Source organism: Rattus norvegicus, chromosome X, assembly GCF_036323735.1.
Source record: "Rattus norvegicus strain BN/NHsdMcwi chromosome X, GRCr8, whole genome shotgun sequence".
NCBI classification, from domain to species: domain Eukaryota; kingdom Metazoa; phylum Chordata; class Mammalia; order Rodentia; family Muridae; genus Rattus; species Rattus norvegicus.
The window spans coordinates 109,005,767-109,029,910 of record NC_086039.1 but is presented as its reverse complement, the minus strand read 5'-3'; the positions used below and the strand labels follow the sequence as shown (position 1 = coordinate 109,029,910).

General features: G+C 43.4%; 1 protein-coding gene across 6 annotated transcripts in view; it reads left to right on the top strand.

Moving 5' to 3' along the window:
• The window catches only part of Tsc22d3 (TSC22 domain family, member 3), a 59,980-nt gene extending 36,479 nt beyond the window's left edge, over positions 1–23,501 (top strand). For 2 of the 6 annotated variants that reach the window (NM_001400982.1, NM_001400983.1), the window contains exons 3-4: positions 20,889–20,940; positions 21,933–23,501. In NM_001400982.1, coding sequence (NP_001387911.1) covers positions 20,889–20,940; positions 21,933–22,163 — 283 coding nt within the window. In that variant the 3' untranslated portion in view covers positions 22,164–23,501. Of the gene's footprint in view, positions 1–19,652; positions 20,527–20,888; positions 20,941–21,932 lie in introns of those variants that run through there. The other 4 variants (XM_008773447.4, XM_006234249.5, XM_063280331.1 and 1 more) reach the window with 3 other exon arrangements.
• Positions 23,502–24,144: the final 643 nt, after the last annotated feature.

The following is a 24,144-nucleotide window of genomic DNA, read 5'->3' as shown; positions in this document are numbered from 1 at the left end:
GGAAACACTCCCTGGGGGAATCAAAAAGGTGTTTAGGTCAGGGTCCTCACCAACTAATGATAATAAACAGCATAGTCCAGGTCTTCATTGCTGCAGGACCTCTGAGAGCTGTATTTCTGTATTTGCAGTTTCTTACACCAGATTTATGTGTTGTCTATACCTCCACAAAATGATGGGTAAGAGTGACTCAAAAGGAGGAGGGAAAACAAACAGAAGAAAGGTCTCCTGGTCCTTTGGCGTTATAAGTGCTATTGATTTTACAAGAATTTTCCATTGGGAGGACAGTGAACTGATCTCATTTTGCAGCCAGCTTGAGTCTTGACACCACTATCTAGGCCATAAGCTGAAAATCACAGTGGCTGTGAATTTATTTCAACATGGTTGATAGTCACTACTCTCTACAAGGCAATGCTGGGCCTCCCGTAGTGGGATATAGTTTGTATGTGATTCCAGGCATTCCCCACTCCTTCCTGTTTCCCCAGAGATGTCATGTAAACCTAGGCCCACATGTTCTAAACTCTTTATCAGTGAAAGGAGATTTTTCAAGCATGAAGGAACTGAAAAAAAATGATGTTGAGGCAGCAGAAAGACGTCTGAACGAGCATAGAGCTTAAGTTAGTGACTTGTACTTGTGTCCCTGCTATGCCACAGAATTAACCTGAATTTAGACAGTTTGCTTCTCCTCTCCCTGTCTGTTTATTTTAACCTGTTAATAAATAGGTAAAGAGATTCTTTCATCTCTAAAAGTGAAAAAAACACAGAATCAGGAATGGAAAAAGTTTAAAGTAGAAAGGGATTCAGATTGAAAAATTCGTGGACAGTACAGAAAAGGGAAAACTGGGGAAGAAAGAGGTGTCATGATGGAGTGGGAGTGGCCCTGAATGGAAACTCCATGACCTAGATTTAGTTCTCAATTATATTACTAATGAACTTTATGACAATAGGCACGTGACTTAACTGGTTTTATATTTTTAATCTCATGCCTGTGGTTCCTTATTGATGATGGATGGCCTGCTAAAATCTGACACATAAAGAAGAACAGAAAAAGAACAGTGGTTCTGGAATCAGGCAGACCTGAATTATTTTCCTCTTTGCCTGTATGACTTTGAACAAGTCATTTTCTCTACCCAAATTAAAATTTCCTCATCTATAAATGAAGGAAATTAAGCTAGTTGACCACGAAGGCTTCTTTAATTTCTTTGAATATATAAGAAAACAAAACATAATGAAAAGAAGCCAGAAGATGCCAAGTAAGCCAGAGGTGGGGGGAGCATTGTGCATTCAAGGAAGCAACAAGCCACTGTGGATCATTTATAGCAGGAGTTAAAGAAAAAGATGGCATTCTCAAAGCAAAACTTGGTGAAAGACAAGGATGCAAGGTCATCTCAAAACTGTTGGAAGAGATGTTGCTGCATGTTTAGTGAGGGAAGACTTAGCTGAAACCATGCTGGTGAGGAGCCACCACCTGGCATTGAGATATGAAATGGGTTCTAGAGTCAGAAATTGAAGAGGGTGCTGAGTGCTACAGCAGACTCAACAAAAAATGAACCTCAAATGGAAAGTAAGAGAGGTGGAACACTTTGGACTTAGCAGACAATCTTCCACAGCAGGAGAAGGGAGAGCATGCAGAACTTGTTCAAGGGAGCTTCATCATATATTTGAACTTTTAGATTTTATTCTTCTATTGATTGATTGAGTTTTGAGGCAGGCTCTCATGTAGCCCGTGCTAGCCTTGAATTTATCTATGAAGTTGAAGCTGACCCTAAACTTCTTTTTGATCCTCCTGCTTCCACATCCCATTTATGCAGTGCAAGATGTTAAACCTAGGGCTTCAGGCAAGCATTCTACAAGTGAGCTACATCATCAGCCCACTATTAGCTTTTATTCCTATAGAGACAAAGTCTGTGTGTCTATGGGTGCAACTTACCAAAAACCCTGTAACAATTTCATGGCAGAACCAGGAGCAAAAGTTGTTGGAGTATTTATGTGTTATTCCTTTTCCATCAACTGGGTATTCTTAAACAAACCCCAAGGTGAAATGTTAGCCTATCAGAAATAACAGTAAAGAAAAACAATTCCAGGTTAACCCCCCCCTTCTCTCTCTCTCTTAGGCCCTTAAAAGGCCAAGATAGAAAGGCTGGAACTTGATGGTTTTTTTTTTTTGGTGGGGGATGGTCACAAACCTGAGGCTGGCACAAGCAACAAGGGATAGATGAGGGAGAAGAGGGGAAGAATGAGAGCCTACAGTTAACTGAATCTTTAAACCTAAGCTCTGGTTTTGTAATCTTAGGCTAGTTAAACCTCTTTAGGTTTCTGTTTCCTTATTTATCATCTGTATTTTCATTTGGATAATTATAAATAAGTGAAATAATGTGTGAAAAACATTTAACATAATGCCTATTATGTTGCAAACTTTCAACCATTATCATCCTTTCTATGATTACTCCTACTACCACTGCTGTCAATAAATATGACAGTTTATTTTCTACCTTGCCAACATCCTACTCACCTCACTTCTTCCCTTGTATTCTTCAAAATTCTGTCCTGCAATACATCTACAAGTCACAGCCCTGTTATCTCAGGACCACCTTTTTAACTCCACCTTCTTAACTCCTTTATGACACCAGCATTCTCAGGCAGCTTCTCTAGAGTGTTCTACTTCCTCCCAACCTGCCTGTAGTGTAGGCCCCAAAAGGAGGTCAAAGGTTGGAGACAGGTGGCAGGGGACAACCAAATGAGTTCATGTATTGACATCCTGTCATCAGTTTTCTGGCAAGACCTAGTAAGGTCACCTTTTGCTTCAAATTTCCTCCTTTGGGGAAAGGAAGGTTAAAATGTAGCCCAGAGGGAGCACAGATAAAAGCAAGACCTTTGTCCTAACGAGGTAGGAAGAGAATAGGGGCAACTCTCCAATATTTTCCAGTTCAAGAGACGTTTCAGACCAAGGGAGTGCCTTTAATAGGAGCAGGATTATCATGTCTTGTTGTGCTGTGATGAGACTCATTCCCCTATTTATCCCTAGGCCAAAACCCCAGAGCACTTAATGCTAGATGAGAAGTCCTAATTGCTTCAGATGAGAAAGATTTGTGGATGTGATGCAGAGGTGTAGATGATTGCTTGTGCTGAGGAAACTCAAGAGTGTGCTCCATGCTTTGTCAGCCTCTCAAGTTCCTGGAGGAAAGGTGAAGTCACCAGAGAAACTCAGTCGACACTAGATCAGCGAGAACTGAAATCACATCGTAGCATGCAGGTCCTAGAAATTAAGTAAATTGTCCCATTCTCTGCCTTGAGAACTGAAGAGGAAAATAGGTGGGAAGGTCAGACGGGAACGTAAAGGTAGAGAATGCAGTTGTCTTTGGCTGGCAAGATTTCAGAGAAACCAAAACAGTCGCTACCAAAATGTGAAGTCCCTCAGCCCATGTAACCAAACCTGATGTGTTTCTTGAGCACATGCTGGGTGTTCCCCATTGTGCTAAAAGCCTTTGTAGGTAATTTTCCAGTCTAGTCCAGTCAGTACTCCCTAGAGTCCCTTCTTCTTTAATGCTTTGATAACGAGAGCCTTAGGTCAATGCTGGGAAAGCAGGGCCATAAAGTTAGAGAGGTAGAGAATATGGCAAGAGGTTTTCACAAGGCAAAGGAAGGCCTGAAGGGACAGGATAGGTGGGAAGAGATGTGAGGGTCAGGCAAGAGATGCTCTTAAATAGAGTGGAGGTACACAGGAGATCAAGTGTGCTAAGGGCCAGCACTGGAGACGAGGGAAAAGTTGGGAGAAGGACGAAAACAGGCCTAGGACATGTGAGTAGGGTTTTGGTGCTTTGTTGGTTTGTTTAAGCTACTATCGTGAATCATAGGCAGGGGGAGGCAGCATATCTGATACTCATCCAAGGCCTTGCCCTTTAGAAAATCTCTGGGTCACTTGTTCTTTGGCTGGCATATTCTTTTCTCTCTCTCTCTCTCTCTCTCTCTCTCTCTCTCTCTCTCTCTCTCTCTCTCTCTCTCTTGCGTGCACACACACACACACTCAAATCTTCATTTTCATTACAGCCCTGCTAAAGTGGATAGGGCAGAGATAATTATCTCCATTTCACAGAAGAGGAAACTGAGACACAGATTAAAACACAGACATCACACAGATATATATATTTTTTTTCTCTTCTTTTTTCGGGGCTGGGGACCGAACCCAGGGCTTTGCGAGGGCTTTGCGCTTGCTAGGCAAGCGCTCTACCACTGAGCTAAATCCCCAACCCCACACAGATATTTTAATGGCAGATATGGGACCATAACTTTGGTCAAAGGGAAGGTAAGATTTGGTCTAATGAGTGGCCTCCTTCACAGTATTGTTTCAAGAATTCTGGGAAGGATGTCTGCTTGGTCAAAATCAATCTCTCTCCCACTCCTTTCCTTGAATATACTTTAATTTCAGTCCCAAGTGCTCCTTCTGTTTGGATTTAAACTGTAGCCCTTTAGAAATGAACGAGGATAGGTGAAGGCAAAAGTAGAGGTGGCAAGTGAGACTGTCTCAGTACCTTAGAATCTAGGGGTTCCTAGGGGTGGGCCTGAGCCATGGTTCCAGAGGAGTAAGGCAGGGGTTATATTGTGAGGGAAGGAACACAGTGGTGGCTGGCCAACCTCCACCCATTTGCATAAGGAGTGGAGTTGTGTCTGAGTAAATTCAGGCAATACAGGCAAGTCTGTCCAGAAGCAAGGCGGGTCTCTGGACAGCCCTAAAAGGTAACTGCACCAACCAGATAAGTCCCTGGAAAGAAATTTGGGGAAGACGTTTATGTAGCCTTTGTGTGGGGAAGGGGAAGGGAAAAAAAGCCTTGGCAGTGGCTCGAGAAGGAAGCAGATTGGCCTAAGAAGCTGGAATTATGGAGGGGCAGAGTCGGGGAGCTATTCAGGGAGCTGGCCTGAAGCCAACGGCCAGTCCCAAGAGGGTGAGCAGAGGCTTGAGAGCTCCGGGACCCCATCCAACTTCTGACCTTGAGTCACCATGCAACTGGGCACTTTTCCTACTTCAGCCCAGACACCCATCAGATCTCTGTTATCTTGGCTTCCCGTTTTACAGAAAACTATGTAGAAGTTACTCTCCTAGCTTTTGTTGACTGACCCCTGACTTTCCTTCAGCCCTTATATCACCCTTTCCACCTAGTCCAGCATCCCTCAAACTTCTTGGGCTGCTAGAAGTTTGTTCTTGTTCCTTTGGTTCCAAGAAACTATCCATGAACCAAATGGCACAAACAACCTAGTCCTGCAAGCAAGGGCCTGACCATCTCACCTTGTTTTGGACCTTTTGATTTAAAAGTATACCTGAAAATCACTGCATTTGAGGTCATGGCAGATAGATAGAGCTGCTGTCAAATTCTTTTTGTTGAGTGTATTCTGTATGCCAGATGCTGCTATGGGTACTGAGAACATGCCTGAGTTTATAGATCTCAGTCTACATAGGTGTGCCATTTATGAAAGAAGCACCCAAACTGTATAAATTTGCAGCTCTGGCCCTCTCATCTCACAGTTAAAGGGAATTTGGACCCAAACTGGTTAAAGGACTTTTCAAAGTTGTTTTGGTAGCCAGAGACAACCAGGCCCAACTCAGCTCTCCTCACTACTATTCCAGCACTATTTGTACTATGTACTGGAACGAATATAGTACAACTGTAACAGAATAGTATTTATCCCTGTACATATACTTAGGCTTACCTTCTGTGAGAGTATTGCATGACTTTTTAGCAATATTTAAACATCCATTCATAATGCACTCTTCACCATTACCACCCTCATCTAAATCATACCATTGACTTGCCTCTTGGATTAAAGCACCTGCAATCTGACCAGGGAGAACACAAACAAATTTCTTTAATTTGTTCTTTAGGGCTAGCCTAAATGCTAGGTACATTTGGTTTATGGATGGTAGACCTGGAGTTTTACTGGATGACAGCATTGCTGTGGAGAGGCCAGTGCTTCCTGAAACAATCCTGAAACTCCCAGACCTTGCAAAGGACAAGGACACAGGTTGCCTGGGGATAAAAAGCAAGAGGAAGGTACCTGAAAAGGAAGCATTAAAGTTCTAATACAGGCTCCTACTTGAGTTTAGCCTGAGTGTGGGGGTAGCTCTGAAAAGACACTGTGATGGGTGACAGTTTGTTTCAAAGTACATGTTTACCTTTGCTCTTTCCTTATATTACATTTATACTCAATCTTTTTTCCCTTCTCTAATCTGGCCTTCTGGGTAATTTGCACCTGTTTGTCTTTACCAAGGGGCTGGTCGCTGCATTGAAATGCAGAGTTATTCCATCCTAGCCCCCTAGAGGGGCTCACTTGTCCTGGGTGCTTAATACTTTGAGATTCCTCCCTGATCTTGATAAGGACTCCTTTCCAATCCCCATGCAGCTGAGATGAAAGAAATTTCCCAAGAAGTGACATTGGGTGTGAGTCACAGTCACTGCCAAGAATACAACTGTGCCTGAACACTCCTCAAAACAAGATATGAGGGACTAGAGGTATAGTAAGTTAGTCATACAGTGCTTCACGGCAAATGAACAACCACCAAAACTCACAGTGTGCAGTTAGAAAACAAGCCAATGCTTTGGAATAGAAGTCCAGAGATTGTTAACTGGCCTATGCCCCTTACTAGCTCTACAATTCCAGGAAAATCATTTAACGAGTTGACATCTCTGATTCTCATCCATACAATAGGCCTCAGATCATAGAGTACCCAGCTACTAAGACTGTTTACAAGACTCAAAAGGCTGCGGGAATAAAATAGAGCCAAAGAGGTAATCTGGAAGGCAGAACTGTTGCTTGTATGCTTTGGCCAGGTTAGGCTTTAGGGTCCCTTTAGGTCAAGGCCTTACAGATCTTTTTACTCCTTATATCCATTTTGCTTTAAACAAGGCCCACCTGCAGGGCATCCCTTTGCTGGTGATTCAGGGTGAGAAACATTCCACTCACCTATTTTAAGCTGTTCTACATTTTCTACCCCTGAGGTAGATGTGTTTATGCAGAGGAGGACAGTCCCAGTCAAAACAAGATGAAAATACACTGCTGGCTGGGAGCCCCAGGCTAACTGGTTTCAGGTCCTCTCCCAGCTGTCAGCACCTCACAGCAGGGCCCTAGGGGTGGGAGGATACCCAAGCTACTATTTGTCTCCTTCAGCGGGTCCATGTGGGTCTGATGTCTTCTGAGTTATCTCCAAGGTGGGTTCAAAGACTATAAAGTTTATCGCTTTCACAGCTGCCCCTGAAAAGTAGTTTGGTTTCTTGCCCACTAGTCTTGAATACTTTGGCTCACCTTGTCAGGTAAGCAGTATTCTTTCTAACTCGGACCAAGTTAGGATTATTTCCTTCCATCCTTGTGAAAAACTAAAGGTTTCCTTTCTGAAAGGCTTTTCATTTTAACAAAGTGCTTGAAGGTTTCAAAACCAAGGGTGATGTTCACAGAGATTTTCCTTTCTCTTAGTGGATGCTAGGATATATTTATCTAGATGGATTTTGTCTCTCCCTCCCATTCCATCATTCAAGTTATACCACTGCCTGCTAGCTCTAAATCCCTCTTTGATATTGGTGCCAGTTGAGATTTGGCTTCCCTGCTCCTGAACTTTTATCACCCTCTACTGCTCCCTGTGGGTGACCTGTTCCAAACTGACTTAGCCCCTTTAGCTAAAGATGGAAACTGACCAGAGAAACAAAAGTACATAGTCGGCAATCTGTCCCTTTTATTTAAGTGGTTGGAACTTACAGGGATCAGTGGCCACTTACTCAGTTAAACTATGTTTTAGTTTGCTAAGAATGTTTGATTTGCAAAGATCTTTCAAGTATTAACAGTAGAATTATTCTGAGAGTATTTCTAAGTTTACATGCTAATGAAAGGCTACTACATTAATTTGCCTACATTTCTTCCTCACTGAAGCTATCAGCAACGTTCTAACTTTGCATTTGTATGCAGTTAGAATAGTCATTGGAAGCTAAAGCTGCAGAGCTTCACATTAAATTTTACATTTTCAGTATTGAGAGTTTTATGCAGTTCTACATGAACAAAAAAATCCGTGACAGAATTAGCACTAAGAAAACAATTAGCTTTACATCCTCTTTCATAACTTGTGTCTATTACCTACATTCAGTTCTTCCTCATCCCCCTTGTTTTTAGCCTTTCTTGTTCTCTTTTCTTCAGGTTACACTGTTCCCACATGTACGTTTGTTTACATAGATACATAATATCGTTGGCTAAGCTCTGTATATGAAAGAGGATTCGTGGAAGGGGGTTCCTTTCTGAAGTTAACCTTGGTTGATATACATTCTAATTTACATATAAATGCCATTTTCATATTAATTCCTCAAACCACTCCCCTGTGTGTAAGCTGTGCAAATAACTTCTGAAACCATGAGAACAAAAACATAAAATGAACAGAAAGTTTGAAGCAGCACTGAAAGGCTTGCACAATTACAGAGCAATTTTTCTAGATCATGAAGTATATCACATTCACATGTCCCTTTTTACTCTCCAACAAATTAAGGGATTTGACCACCTACACACACACACACACACACACACACACACACACACACACACACCTCTACAACATCTTTGCTCTATTAAAAATAAGCAGAATTGTCTCTGTTACCAGACCTTAAGGTGTCCATAACATAGTCCTATGAGGCATAAAAGTTATATGAGGAAGAATATAGTTTTGTTTTTATGGGTGAGGATCTAGAACACAGGGTATTTAGAAGCCATCTATGTAATCTTCCAGGTAGCCTGTAACCAGTATGGTAAAAGTACTCTGGTCTCCTGACAGAATTTTCTTCCTGCTTGACAGAGTAAATACTCTTCTGTCATTGCCATCTGTCTGAGAGACCAGTTATCTATATGTATGCAAATCTATTATTGCAGTTGCCTATAGAGGAATCATTGGTAATATGTACAGATACTTCTGTATTATCTCCTAACTGTACTTATACCCTGGTTTCTCAGGAAGTCCAGGGAGTATCTTTAAAAATCCCTTCTTAGACATAGAGGTAATACTACCTATACTGGGCTATTCCTCAGTTTCCATATTTACTTTAGTTCTCTTGCAGCTCTGTCAACAAACTCCAAAGTATTATTAGTTTCAACAAATACCAGGATACCAGAACTTGTTGACCAGGATTCATTAGGTTGCTGTTAGAGCACTATCACAGGATAAAGGGGCAAGTGTTCATCTTATTTTCAAAGTGTATGAACTTTGGCAAGAAACTTTTCCAGGTTAGGCCCACCAGCTCTGTTGTCTATAGGTCTTAAAGATTTTGTGCCCCCAAAATCTCCACCCACAATGACCCAAGCACTTCTGGTTTTGCCTACTGGTACGAAAACAACTATAAATTAATGTAAAAAGATCTATGTGGCATTTTGAATTGTCCATTTCTGTGCTATATCCATTCAGCCTTCTTGTGGCCTTTAAAAGAACTCTGTACTTGATGAGATGACTTTACTTCTTAGCATGCATGTTGTTAGGAAGGGCTGAGAGCTAGTTACAATAGTACTTTTCATTGACACCTCACAAAATACCTGAGAACAACTACAAATCCACAGTGTTTGGTTTTTTGATTCTGAATCTATGGCTAGTCAGAACGACATGGTGGCAGGAGCATGTCGCAGAGGCTACTCACCTAGTGGTGGACAGGAAACTATAAAAGAAATGGATGAGAAATGGGTATAATCCTCAGAGGGCAGGCTAACATGACCTCCTTCTTTCCAGTTATGCCCCTTTTCCTCCGGAAATAGTGCTATCAGTTGGGTACCAAACATTCATTCAACACATGAGTCTGTTGGGGAAATTTCATACTCAAACCATAATAACTGGTATTTTAGGCTGGTCCTAAGATTTTCAAGGTTTTTGACCCAAAGTATCTCTCATTTTTCTTTTCTTTTTTTCGGAGCTGGGGACCGAACCCAAGTATCTCTCGTTTTAAGCCTCGCCCACAATACTGTTTCAAGGAGTAACAGAAGAGAAAAGGTTAAAAAGATCACTGTTGCTGGCAAGCAACCAGGAAATCCAAGCCTTGGGGAAAAGCATAGCCTTTGCTTATTTCTAGGCCTCAAAAAACAGCAGTGAGAAATAAAAATAAAAATGAAATACAGTGCCCAAATAAAGGTCACAGATCAGATGCATATCACAGAGAGCAATGAATTCCCCTCATTCTACTCCTTGAGAGGAAAGAGTTTGGTGAACAGTGGGGGCAGCCTCCTGGCCAGGGACAGGCTCATAAATAATAGCATAGGGTGATAGTGATGATACAGGTGGGAAGTTTCAGCCTTGGATCAGGGTAGGGATGGGCATGTGTGCAGCAAAGGGTCCTCAACTATTATTTTGTAGTCATCCCTAGCAAGTTGCTGATGGGGAATGAGTTATATCCCTTCAGCAACAAAGGAAACACATTTGATTGGGTAGATGGCAAACATGGACCTTCAGTAGAGAAGGTCCATTCTGTAAATGGAGTTAAAGTTGATTCATTGACTAGACTGATGTTCAAAAAAGTCATACTCCTCCTAATATCTGGCCTGAGTTCGCTCTTCCCCATTGTGATGCCCCATTTCCAACCTCAGCTTCATGGGCTGATAATTCCCAAAAAGAGCTGTGAAGTGCCTTAGAATCTATTTCTCATAACAAAGAGGCAAAAATTCTCCAACATTTAGATATAAATCAAAGTACTTCAGGAAGGTTGGCCATGGTGGCACACACCTCTAATCTCAGCACTCAAAAAGCTGAACCAGAATGATCTCTGCAAGTTCAAGGTCAACATGGGCAAGTTCCAGTCAAGGCTGTATATCAAGAAGCTGTCTCAACACCCCTGACCCCCTTTAGAAAAAGACATAAAACAACAAAAGAGGGGAGTACGTTTGGGATTATCCCTCTAATAATAGCTCGGTCTGATGAAGTTTCTAAGAGTAGAAAACATGGAAAATTAGGCAACTGGCCATGATTTGAGCACTGACTTGATTTAAAGTGCCCTGTCTTGCTATATTGCCACATACTGTGGCCTTATTACCTTACTGAGAGTCATAAGGAAGTTGACAAGGCAAAAGGGAGATGAAGCCCCTCTCTGGCTGCTTATCTCTAGGAATCAGATTGTGTGAAAGGCTGGAGAAGGGGGTATTTGCATAAGTGGTTATATGTGTGCTTTGTGCTTCTCTTTGTTTCTGATAAGATATGTGCATTCTTTATCAGCACCCCTTAGAAACAGTTCCCTGGACCAGTGTAGGAATTGCATTGAAATCACATTAAAAACAAATAACCTGCCCTTTCTCCTGAGAAGTCTCACTAGTTAGAGCTAGAGCAGCTAGAGCAGCTCACTGCAGTCAGTAGCCCATCACTTTTCCCCTCCATAGCCACTGTGAAGATTTACTTTCTGTGAGTCTAAATTGTGTTCTTACTACACACACTGACTACAGAAAGTACTTCGATAATTTACCTCAGACTGAAGCACTTCTCTTAGTGGTTGCATGCAGCACATCTTTAGGGTTTTATTTCCATTGGTAAGGAACTTTTCTAGTTCCTCAACGTATAACTCCAAAAGATATCACTGAGAACCAGACTCATGACAATAATGTTCGTCTTTAGGCAGCACAGTTGCAAGTCTGGAAAACAACTAAGATAAATTTTTTCCTCTGGCCTTCAAATCACACTTAGAGGTAACCAGTCACAGAAGGCACTTACTTATGCCAGGACTAGCCCTAATTAGAACTGTCCGCAGTAAGAACCTGTACAGTCATTCCTTAGGCATCCCATATGATTTATTGTGCGCAAATGGCACCTGTCTTTATTTCTCCTATATTTCAAAGACTTCATTATATGTATGTAACTTTGAAAACTAGTCCTGGCAGTGCTAAGGATTTCCTGTTCCCGGAGTGTAGTGCTCAAAGATGGTTTCTCTAGTGACCATCTGAATGCTACTCCAAGTTTCTTCTAAGATCCTGTCACCTGTGACTTCTACACCACATAGCTAGCTCTGAATATCAGAATAAAGGCCATGCATTTTGACACTGATTCAAATTCTAGAATTTGTCATCTTGTCATATCTTGTCATCTTACTACCTTTTTGAGGACATAAGGAAGCTGGAAACAGCAGAAAAAGAACAGAAAAAGAGGAGAGGGATACTGTGGAAGGAATGTCCTTTTCCTGTGTGAAAGATACAGAAAGGGGTGTGTTTGTGGTGTAGTGTGTGTGTGTGTGTGTGTGTGTGTGTGTGTGTGTGTGTGTGTGAGAGAGAGAGAGAGAGAGAGAGAGAGAGAGAGAGAGAAATATGAATGAATGAATATGAAAGTTATATCGTTTCTTAAAACATTTGAGAGGCCTTCCTTAAGTGCTCCCATTACTCCTTTGAGTGTTCTCCAGCAGCACAGTTTCCATAGTTGGGGGTGGGGTTGGGTGCTGCCCAAAGAATAATTTGCTCTATTTCTTGCTTTCTGTTTTAAGAGAAGTGTACCCCTACTTTCCAAACATTCTCTGTATTCCCACCACTGCCTCCTACTCCATCTAGACTACCTCCTCACCATCCAGGAAACCCAACAGTAGGGTAGGACAGATTAGACCCTTTGAAATCTGCATAGCCAAAGTTGTAGAGTTCCACAAAAGAAGCCCAAGGAGGCGCCTCAAGTGAATGTTGTTGAATAGCTGTTGTGATATAAAGGGGGCTGTACTGAACACAATGTGAAACCTATTATGGCTTCAGGAGCCAAAAGCCCTAAAGAGGGTGGCATTGTTAACCATCCTTATATTTCTGAGAGAACTTGTATCACTTCAAAGATCATCTGTTAAATTGTGGGACACATAGTGGAGCCTCTGCCCTCTGCCCTCTTCACAACTCCTTGCTTGCTAGCTCTGCCTCCCTGACAAAAGTCCTCTGCCTTGTTACTAAGCCTCTTGTCTGTTGGCTCTGGCATCCTAACGGAGTCCTCTTAGGTTTTGTCTCCTAAACATTTTTACTAGCCTCACATCCTTGATGTACCAATCAAAGTAACCTTGGCAACTGCTAGAAAAAATGATTTGGAATTTTGACTCTCAGGATTCCTTCACAGAGTTACGTGGGTAAGAAGAAGGCACTGCCATCATCTCCTTGGCCTGTATAAACTGAAGCAGATAAACAAACATGCTTATCTGCCATATTATACTCTTGTTTTCCCCAGTCCTTGTAAGGTTACAGTGGACCAAGATTCTCAGAGAGCAGTTACTTGCCTTTGTGAACAAGTCTCTCACCCTGGGGGTAGGGATTCAAACAACCCCCTTACCAACTTCATAAATCATATAGAATGGAAGTAAGACTGAGAGCTGGCCAAGGGAGAAAGGCCAAGCATAAGGCAAGGAGAGGTGAACTCTCTGTTGGCCTTGGATTACAAACTCTTCTTGGCACTATCAGCCACAGTGTCAGAAAAAAATAGGTCCTACAGAAACTTCATATTCACAGGCTCTAGGTAAGCAATGGCCAAAGAGAGGACAGGAAGCAAATAAGAAAAACTCAGCCCTCACTATGGAGTGAATTTAGACCCAGAGATGGGAGTGGTAAGGTTCCCATGAACTTCAAGCTACACTCCTGTGCCAAACACTTGTTCTTGTTTGGTTTGGTTTGTTTTGTTTTGGTTTGGTTTGTTTGTTTGTTTGTTTGTCCCTTTAAACAAACCTTTCACTATGGTCTAACAATAGGGAAAACTTCTGAAATAGCCACAAACTTAAGATATTCTAGAAGGAAACATAATGTATATCTTGTATTACCTAGTTTGCTTTTAACTGGGTTAATTTTACAAACTTCCTTTTTCAGGAAGTTTACAGATTGATTATTGGTAAGGGGGAAAAGGAGAAGACTTACAATATTGGTGGAGATTGATAGTGCCAGCCCCAAGGCATCAAGGGAAAGGAGACAGGCATAAACACTAACACAAGGTTCATGAAATTTAAGATCCACTGAGGTTAAACTGCATTCCTGAATAAATCTTCAACATTTCTAGTCTTGCTGACACTTAATACAAGACATCCCGAAAAGTTAACCATCAAAGTTGGGGTAATGAAGGTGGTTTGACAAGAGCAGTTTTTACTTCTGTGAGAGCAGAATGCCTTTTTAAAATGGAGTTCAGTTTTGCCTACCATCCCTAGTGTCGCTCAAAGATTGTTTGTGAAGCTCACTCGGGACCCTGTCCAGGAGAGAGCTGAAAGGCACAATTCATTGCTTTTGCCATCATCCAGTGCCAGGGTGTGCCCCAAATCATTTGCTAGAGCTGCTTCTCCAAGAGAGTATCTATCTTTCTAGCAGGATTCTCCTTGCCCTTCCCCCACACCATTGCCTTCAGCATTTGCGTCTACATCCTCCCCACTTTCCTGCCCAACAAAGTTAGGGCTCTTGAGCCCTGGCCATGCAAGGCAATTCACAAGATCTACAGAGAACAGGGCACTTTCTCTGTCACCGTCTTTTCTTCTTGCTTCCCTCCTTCTGGACTTTGGGGATTTTTCCATCGAATCAAAATAACTATGTAAGTGGCAGTTGCCTTCCTGTCTATAGTCTCCCACATTGGAGTGGAACCAGAGGGGAAGAGAGAAGATAAGAAACAAGGACAGATTATACCATGACATTTCAGCCTCCTTTTTCTCCCAGCCTCTTCAGAAAAGGGGACAAGTAAGTAATAAGAACTAACTAGATAGAGCCTCAGATAGGAGGGGGTTGTGGTTGAAGAGTAAATGGGGAGGGATGGTTTTTGACCCATCCCATTAACACTGTACTAATGCTTAGGCGCTCAATATCCTTTTTCTAGCTCCTAACCCAGTGTTTGTTTTGTGGTTGGTCCCACACCTCTCGCATCATGTCCTTTTCCGCCTCTCCTGACATAGGACCCTGTGTTTTGCTGGCAATATTGCTGAATCCTTGGGTGGAACATTCCCTGTAGAAAATACGGAAGACTTTCCTATAAATAGTTTCCTTCTGGCTATGTGGTACACAATGCTTTAAGTGTGACAAAAAGGGAAGTAAGATGTTCCCCCTCACTGCCTCCTCCAACCTACCACACCCACCCCAGCCTGCTCTCCACCCCTTTTCAGCATGCTTCAATCCAGTGTGAGACTTCTGCTGCTAGGATTTTTCCCAGTAACCCATCTACTGTGTATGGTCGGAACCCCAAGTAGCAGGAGCTCTTGTCCTGATGACTTTGACTTTTAAAGTAGTACAGAGCAATGGGAATATGGTTGCATTCTCCCAACCCAAACAGTACACTACCTTTCAGGGGCTCCAAAAATGAAGTGAGTTGGTTCGGTCCTCACTACAACACTCTCCTTTAGGAGGTCACCCCTGAGGGAGGTATGGCCAGTTATGTCTGCTTCCTTGCAAAGTACTGTGATTAGAGCTAAAAGTGAAAGCCAGTGAAGGGCCTAGCTCATCAGCAAGTGTTGCTTGTATGCTGGCTCCATATCTAGGTTGTATTCATAAGTTGTGGGATATAAAAGGCTTAGAAATATTTCTCAGTATTGATGTTGCTAGGATGTTGAAGCCTTGGGTTACTAGTTCTTTTATGGAGTCCATCTATGCAGGACACAAGGATAAGATTTTCTCAGAAGTATTAGAGCAGATAATGAACATACAGTGCTGTGCAATCTCCCACCCTACTCCAAGGTTTGGTGCAACTGTTTTGAGCAGAGGAATTTTCTAGTGTGCTGAGAATTAACAAGAACGTGAACCATTTAGGTTCTTTCCCCTCCTTCAATCTTTCTTGTCCTTGTGACTAGAAAATCTTTGAATGGAGACATCTAAGTCAGTTGTTTTCCTTCATCTAACCCTGGGATTCTGTCATTCTTTGGAAACTGAGATAAAGCCTACTTTTCATAGAGCAGAACTATGGGCATATACAAGAAGAGAGACTGGTCTAAGTGTGGGCTGAATCTACAGGATAGTAGATTATTCAGAAAAAAAAAACCTCTGGTATAAGCTTGCTCCTTCCTTCTCTCCCTCCCTCCCTTCTTCCTTCCTTCTCCTTTGACAAAGGTTTGCTATGTAGCTCTGACTTTGTTCACCAGGCTGCCCTGAACTCACAGAACCCTTCCTGCCTCTGCTCCTGCCTCTTGGGATTAAAATGTACCATAATGCCCAGCAAAGCTTGTTTTCTTACTGACCTCATTTTAAAGACTTGGTAATAGCAAGAATAAGAAAAAATAGAGATTTAATTGAGGATGCCAGTGAGTAGGGGCCCAAAACTTTAAGGTTTGATTAAATTGTAATTGTTAGTATAGGACTACATACTTTATTTGGAATAGTATAGCTCTGGAACTATATATTCATTCCTTTCTAGAACTACCAAGTTAGATTAGTGGCTCCCGTTTCTTAAACTGACATGATTTTGAGGACTCCACAACAACTGTGTTTTGAATTGATGTGAATGAACATGGCCCTCTTATAAAGCTCTTAGGGACACTTTGAATATTTTCCCCATCCCTAAATTTCAAAAGAGCTGGCTATGCTTAAAACTTAAACTTGGCCTTAGAACCTTTGTATACCACTGATGTTTGCTGGCATCCTAGAGGCATTTTCTCTTCACCCGTTCTTCCTCCTTACCTGTAGCTGACACCTCCAAGTCATTTCTCCAAGTTTGTAACCTCTTTTTTCAGTAAACCCACTTCTTGACCCACAATTATTCAATAGCTGGGAGAGTAGAAAATAAACTTAGTTTCTAGGTCAGTAGATTTGGGCTGCAGTGTAATTCACCATCTTGGGGAAGGTAGCCAAACCCTCAATTTCTTCATTTGTAAATGGTAGTGACCATGCCTGTAGTGCAGGGTTTGTGGTACAGCCAGCGCAATGTCAACTCATAGCTGGTATGCTATTAATGGTAACTGTTACAGTCAGTGAGTCTCAAACTCAGATTATTTTTTAATTGAAGTGTAATTAATTAGGGAGCAATTCAGTGCAGTCTTGTGGGCAATCCCTATTTCCTCCCTTCTCTTTTCTCCTCGAACTACCTAAGTTTCTCTGTCACCGTTTGCAAATGACAGAATCTGTGCCAAAATGATTATTTTACTTCTGTCCTTTACCCCATTTTCCTGGTGTTATTTTGCCTCTGCCTACCTGTCTTATCCCTACCTCCCACTGTCTTCCCACCATCTCCCTTGGAATCTTGAGGGGAGTAGCAGTAGTTTAAGAAAAATTAACAAAGCAATAAAAAAAAAATCAACTCAGAGACCAACTCAGACCAAGAAAGCTCTAGGCGGCAGGGGGCAGATAATAGATCAGGGAACACCAAGAACAGCTAAGCTGCTCATTTAAAAAAGGGGCTGGTTGGTTGGTTGGGTTGGGTTGGCTTTTTTTTCTTCAAGATGGTTTCTCTGCTTAGCCCTGGCTAGCTGTCCTGGAACTCACTCTGTAGACCAGGCTGGCCTCAAACTTCGAGACCACTCGCTCCTCCTTCCCAAGTGCTGGAATTAAAGGTGTATGCCACTACCACCTGGCAAAAGGTTTTTTTCTCTCTTCAGAAAACATTCCTGATGACCTGTAAATACTATCTATACTTTGTTCTTCCTGCTGTATACCTCTTAGTTGCAAATACCAGGTTCAAAGAGCCTGAAGTTTTAAATGTCCTGAGGTTGGCATTATCTCCCACTTAAAATGGTCTGAAATGGGCTTATGCAAAAGGTTTCCTTGGAGAGTTTATTGTTCATCTCTTTGCAACTTCAGTGAGAATTGAGTATATTACCGTTAAAGTCTGAGCCATATTTCATAGCTGAAAACCGTGACTATTAAGTCATAATGTACTAAAAGCCAAGAAGAGGTCAAGGCCTTCAGATTGGGCTCGGCTGGGGCCTTGGCCAGGATGTCAGTACCAGGTACCTGTTTAAGAGAAATAACCTGAAGCAAATAATTACCTCCTTTGCTGATAAGAGGTCCCAGTACTTTTCCAATAGCTTGATTGCACTAGAATATTTCATTGGACCATAACTTGTGGAGCACTGATTTATGGGTACTTACCTTAACATCATGCAAACTATTGTATATGTTGGTGGAACCTAATGTTCCTCTCGTTCTGGGTTGGTTGGTGTAAACAGTATTGGTTATTGCATCACTTAGTCCTTTCTCTGCCCATGCTGTTTCTTATGTTTGCAGTTCAGATTTTGTCCACCAGGTGGCCCTTCCTAGGAAGGAGCTGGAGGAAAGAACCTCAAGGCTCAGATGCCACCTTCTTTTTCATTCCTTCCTTCCTTCTTTTCTTTTTTACGCCAAAACGATGAAACTGTACTTTAATGCAAACATGTAATTTTTATTAGACAACAGTAACCTTGTATCCTTATGGCATCATTAACTACTCTTCAATGGTATATGTATAGTTGAACACATTACTATTAGACACATAGGTCTATAACATACCATCTTAGTTTGCTTATATTCTAGAAAAAACAGATGTTGGTAAATATAAGTGGATTTGTTCATAGTTTGGGAAATTTTCCCCCTGGGATGGAGTTTCTCTTTGGATTCTCTGTATTTTTCATTATTTCATATTTTATAGGAATAAGGAACCAAAAGTTAAAAGAAAATCAGGAAGTCTGCACATGTAGACAGAACTGTTATCAGCACTTTGAGATTCCTGGGAGGCATGTCCCTCTTGGTGTCGATACTTCAGGGTTTTCATTTTGGGAACACTTGGAGAGATCCTAAATCTTGCTTTCTTCGGGCTCCTGTTTACACTGTTACATCATCACAGGAAAGGATTTTCCTGAGGCGCAGTTTATGTGTCACTTTGGATTGTAGTTTTCTTTTCAGCTTGCTCTTTATAAAAACTAACAATTTTGCTTTTAAAAATTAGTCCAGTCATGTTGCTGTATAGCTATAATCCCAGCATTTAGTCTCTTGTGTGGTCAGAGGCCAGCCTGAGCTATATAGACAGACCCTGTCTAGAAAGAAAGGAGGGAAAGAGGGGAGGAAGGGCTGGAGAAGTGGCTCAGCAGCAAGAGCACTGGCTGTTCTCCCAGAGGACTGGGTCGATGGCTGCGAGATTAGCTCACAACCTTCTGTAACTCCAGTTCCAGAGAATCTAACAAGGCACTCATATGGTGCACAGTCATTCATACCAGCAAAAGATCCATACTCAGGAGATAAAAATAAATAAGGGCAGAGCGCTCAGGTAATGGTGTTGAATGCATTTCTTTGCAGCATAGGATAGAGAGATCAAGGAGACAGGGAGCAGTCTCTGTTGCCACTCCATTGCTAACTCCAGTACCCTGTCAGCTTTCAATATCCTCTTTCTTCCACCTACTGCTTCCTACTATGCGTCCATCCCATATCACATGCAGACCACCTATTATTCCCATACCTGTACTTTTCAAGGAAGAGATGGGTTGAGTGGGTTCCAGAATTTGGACCAGTCTGGGTAAGCATCTGGCTAGGTAAGGAGACAGATGCGTTTCTCAGTGAGTGAACGTGCACATGGAAAAATCTGTTTCCAAAGAAAGAAATTGACTGAGGGGTTAGTCGGCTGGAGGAAGTGAAGAATAGTGGGAGTAGGCATTCAGAGTGTGACTGGAGAGCACCACAGAGCCAGTTAGAGCTTGCTGACTGGCACCCAAAGAGCTTTTAAATGCAGTATCGCCCTCTGCTGAATGCTTTCTACCTCCTGTTAGAGCATTTCTTCTTTCTCTAGAAATCGGCTCTGGTTTGCCTTTTACCAGCCTCCAAAGTCCTCTTTGGAAATGCCAATTGGCACAAGAAAGTGCTGAACTGTTTACAGTCCCTGACTAAGGTTCAGGGAGGGGATGTGGTTTAACTGGGCCACAAAGCCCAGTACAGGACTTATTTGCATGGCCCCTGACGCCATGTGACGCAGCTGGCTCCTCCTATATAAAGAAGCAGGAGCCGAAATTATCTCTGAGTCTGGGTTGGACTGGCGGCTGTGGAGTTGTGACATACTAGGTGACACCCCTGGAGCCACTTCCTTTCAACTCCAGCTTGAAAGTGCCTGCCTGGCTCAGGGTCTGCACTGCAGCCTACTCCTAGCTCCAGGGCTTGACTGCGGCGTCAGAGCCTATCCTGTAGCAGCGCGCCAGCAGCCACTCAAACCAACCACAGCTCCCCGGCAACCCGAATCATGAACACCGAAATGTATCAGACGCCCATGGAGGTGGCGGTCTATCAACTGCACAATTTCTCCATCTCCTTCTTCTCTTCTCTGCTTGGAGGGGATGTGGTTTCCGTTAAACTGGATAACAGGTAACCACTGGCCTTAACTCGCGCGCTGAAGTGAGCCAGGGAGCCTGCGGGAGCTGGGCTCAGAGGTGGATCTCAGAGCTAGCTAGCTGGTCCCTGTTCCCCGCGGTGTAGCATCCTGGGAAGGGGCGGGGGTAGGGGACGCAGGAAGGGGGGTCACCTCCGCGCCGGGATCCGCCGGCGGAGCGTCCCTGCGGCTGCTGCGTGGTGAAAAACAGTAGCTGCACCCGGGAAGGCAGAGGGCCGCTGAGCTAGTCAAGGCTGGGGCAGGAAGAAGGCCAGAAGCTTCTGAATTGAGAAGGAATTCCTAGCTAGGTTCGGAGTTCGGTAGGTTTGCCTGGACCTTTGGGGCCCACAGTAGGGACTTCCCTTGGGCGCGCACTCCATTGTTTGCAAATCGCCCAAAAGCAGGCCGCTCAAGCCGGGGAGCCCCAGAAACCGCGAGGCTCCAATCCATTGGAAGTCAGGGCGGAGCCCACACAAGGCTTATGGGGGTTGGGGAAAGTGCAGCTTCCTGCAGGGGCTAGAAAGGGACTAAAAACTAAAATGCCTGGACTTCAGGCCACGGAGGCAGAAGAGAGGAAGGCGGTAGGCAGATGGAGGACTTCGGCCACAGCTGTCTTGTGTGCTTAGAGTGGTGGACTAATGGGTGGCTATGTTTTTTTTTTTTTTTTGTTTTGTCTTTCCAGTGCCTCTGGAGCCAGCGTGGTGGCCCTAGACAACAAGATTGAGCAGGCCATGGTGAGTAGCATCACTGCGCCATTGCTGCCCTCGGACTTAGCTGCAGCTTATGTAACTCTGGACAGGTCTAAGGGCATGGATGCAGAAGTGTTTAGCCAGGATCCTAAGGAAAATAACTGCTAGCTTCCCATCCTCATTGGAAACCTTAAAGTACAATTAGTAGGATACTCCCTTTTCACTCCACCATCCCAGGGCTTTACAGCTGCTTCTGGCTCCCTCCTGAATGGTGCAAAGGGAGAGCTATGACTCTTGAATTTGTCTGCCTCCTGCAGTTGGCAGGGGCAGAGCTCATTGGATGCAGTTGCACTGCAGTGCCTCTGCAGAACCTGGGCTAGGATCAGGAGTTGGGAGGAAACAAAAAGCAAAGCACCCCACCCTTTGCTGGCCTGGTTCTGACTAGGTAGAGGTTATACTCCACCAAGCAGCAAAGATGCTACAGAACCTTGAGGCTTGTTTCAGTAATGTCACAGTTTCCTATCCGTCAGTAGATTCAAAGGGTATAATGAGCTCTGTCCCTCCCCAGAACGAGGTTCCTGTGTCCTGTCTGAGTCTGCAAGACAAGCTGTAACTCTGTGTACTGGGTTATGTGCAGAGGAGGAAATGCGAAAACAATTTCATATTCTTGGAGAATATTTGTAAAGCAGACCAACAATATGGGGGTGCACTATAGGCTTACCCCAGATTTGTGCCAGCACCACGGCAAACTGAGAGTCCTTACCCTAGTCAGAATTGAAAGACATTAACAATTTTGAGGGAACCTGCCTGGAACAAAACTGAGCTCCCAACCCTGGTATGACACAAATCCTGCCAACTCTCCTGGACGAGTTTTAAGTGATTTGGAGAAGAGGGTGTGCAGAATTGAGCTTCAGGCATGATATATTGTAGGAAGGCTGCGTGATGGTGGCATAAAGGCCAGTGCAGCAGCCTGATAGCATGGGGACAGTGCTGCAGACGGGCTGTGATGGCTAACGAATAGCTTTGTTCCTTGGCAGGATCTAGTGAAGAATCATTTGATGTATGCTGTGAGAGAGGAGGTGGAGGTCCTAAAGGAGCAGATTCGTGAGCTGGTTGAGAAGAACTCGCAGCTGGAGCGTGAGAATACCCTCCTGAAGACGCTGGCGAGCCCAGAGCAGCTGGAGAAGTTCCAGTCCCGGCTGAGCCCCGAAGAGCCAGCTCCTGAAGCCCCAGAAACCCCAGAAGCCCCTGGCGGTTCTGCGGTGTAAGTGGCTCTGTCCTTAGGGTGGGCAGAGCCACAACTTGTTCTACCTAGTTCTTTCCAGTTTGTTTTTTGGCTCCCCAAGCGTCATCTCATGTGGAGAACTTTACACCTAACATAGCTGGTGCCAAGAGATGTCCCAAGGACATGCCCATCTGGGTCCACTCCAGTGACAGACCCCTGACAAAGAGCAGGTTTGGAGACTGAGTTGCACGGGGCCTAGTAACCCCAAGCCAGTGAGCTTGTCGTGCCACCGGGCCCTGGGGGCTCCCAGGGTCTGGGCAACTTAGTTCCAGCTGGCCAAGGAGAAAGTAGTTTTGAGATGGAATGCCAATATGCTCCAGAAAGTATAAGGGGTCTGTTTTCATTTCCATGGACATCTTCCACAGCTTCACCTGACAACGACTGTTCCTATGAAGAAGCCACTTGTGTTTTAAGCAGAAGCAACCTCTCTCTTCTCCTCTGTCTTCCAGACGGGGACAGAGATGGGAGAGATTGAGCCAAATCAGCCTTCTGTTGGTTAATATTGTATAATGCATGGCTTTGTGCACAGCCCAGTGTGGGATTACAGCTTTGGGATGACTGCTTATAAAGTTCTGTTTGGTTAGTATTGGCATAGTTTTTCTATATAGCCATAAATGCGTATATATATATACCCATAGGGCTAGAACTATATATTAGTGTAGTGATGTATACATATACACATACACATACATGTTGAAGGGCCTAACCAGCTTTGGGAGTACTGACTGGTCTCTTATCTCTTAAAGCTAAGTTTTTGACTGTGCTAATTTACCAAATTGATCCAGTTTGTCCTTTAGATTAAATAAGACTCGAGATATAAGGGAGGGAGAGGGAGACCAGCCTCACCATGCGGCCACAGATGCCTTGCTGCTGCAGCCCTCCCCAATCTGTCCACTGAAGACATGAAGTCCTTTTGAATGCCAAACCCACCATTCATTGGTGCTGACTACATAGAATGGGGTTGAGAGAAGATCAGTTTGGACTTCACATTTTTGTTTAAGCTTTAGGTCGTTTTTTTTTTTGTTTTGTTTTCGTTTGTTTTTGTTTGTTTTTTCTTTTCTTTTTTTTTTAAGTTCTTGTGGGAAACTTTGGGATTAGTCAAAGGATGGAGTCCTGTGGTAGACAAGAAGAGTAAATAGTTTTGATCCCTTCGGGGCCTGGAAAATGCACCCAGGAAGCTTGTGAAAGAAGGTTCTGTGACAGTGAACACTTTCCACTTTCTGACACCTTATCCTGCTGTATGTCTCCAGGATTTGGATTTTGATTTTTCAGATGTAGCTTGAAATTTCAATAAACTTTGCTCTTTTTTTCAAAAAATCAACTTGATGTCTGACTGTATAACTGAGGCGGATGAGCACCTGGTAGAAAGAAGCAGGCTCTTTTCTAGTCGATCCAATCTCTGTTGGCTACCTGATAAGGCCAGACCTGTGCTACATTCACGATGCTTTGTCGTTCATATGGTCCCTACATGAAGAACATGCTTGTGCTCCTCTGCCTCCCTGCCCCAATAAAGGAAGCAGAGACTCAGCAAGTTTAAGTAACTGTCCAGAGTCACACCGTTCTTACAAAAACTTGGCCTCAACCTGGCAGCCTTCCTACTCCATCCTGCTCTTTTATAAGAAAGCTACAGAATGAATGACTATTAACACCTAACTTTAACTTGAGGGGAAATTTGAAAAAGATACCCCCCAAGAATGCTCCAAAGAAACAGGCAGGGCATACTTGTGACAGAACAGAGAGGAACCAAGTTAATACAGGTGGGCCTGTCTCTTCCTGCTTCTGAAAGGGTCAGCACAAACTGCATTTTAATAATCCACTTGGAGCTCTTGAGCTTGACAAAGAAAGTGTTTTGGTGGGAAAAGGGAGATAGTGTGAGGTGGAAAAGCTACATTCTTCCAGTCTGCTTTCCCAGACCCACCCTTAAAAGATAAGCCTCAATGCCTGCTTCTCCATCAGTCCTTGGA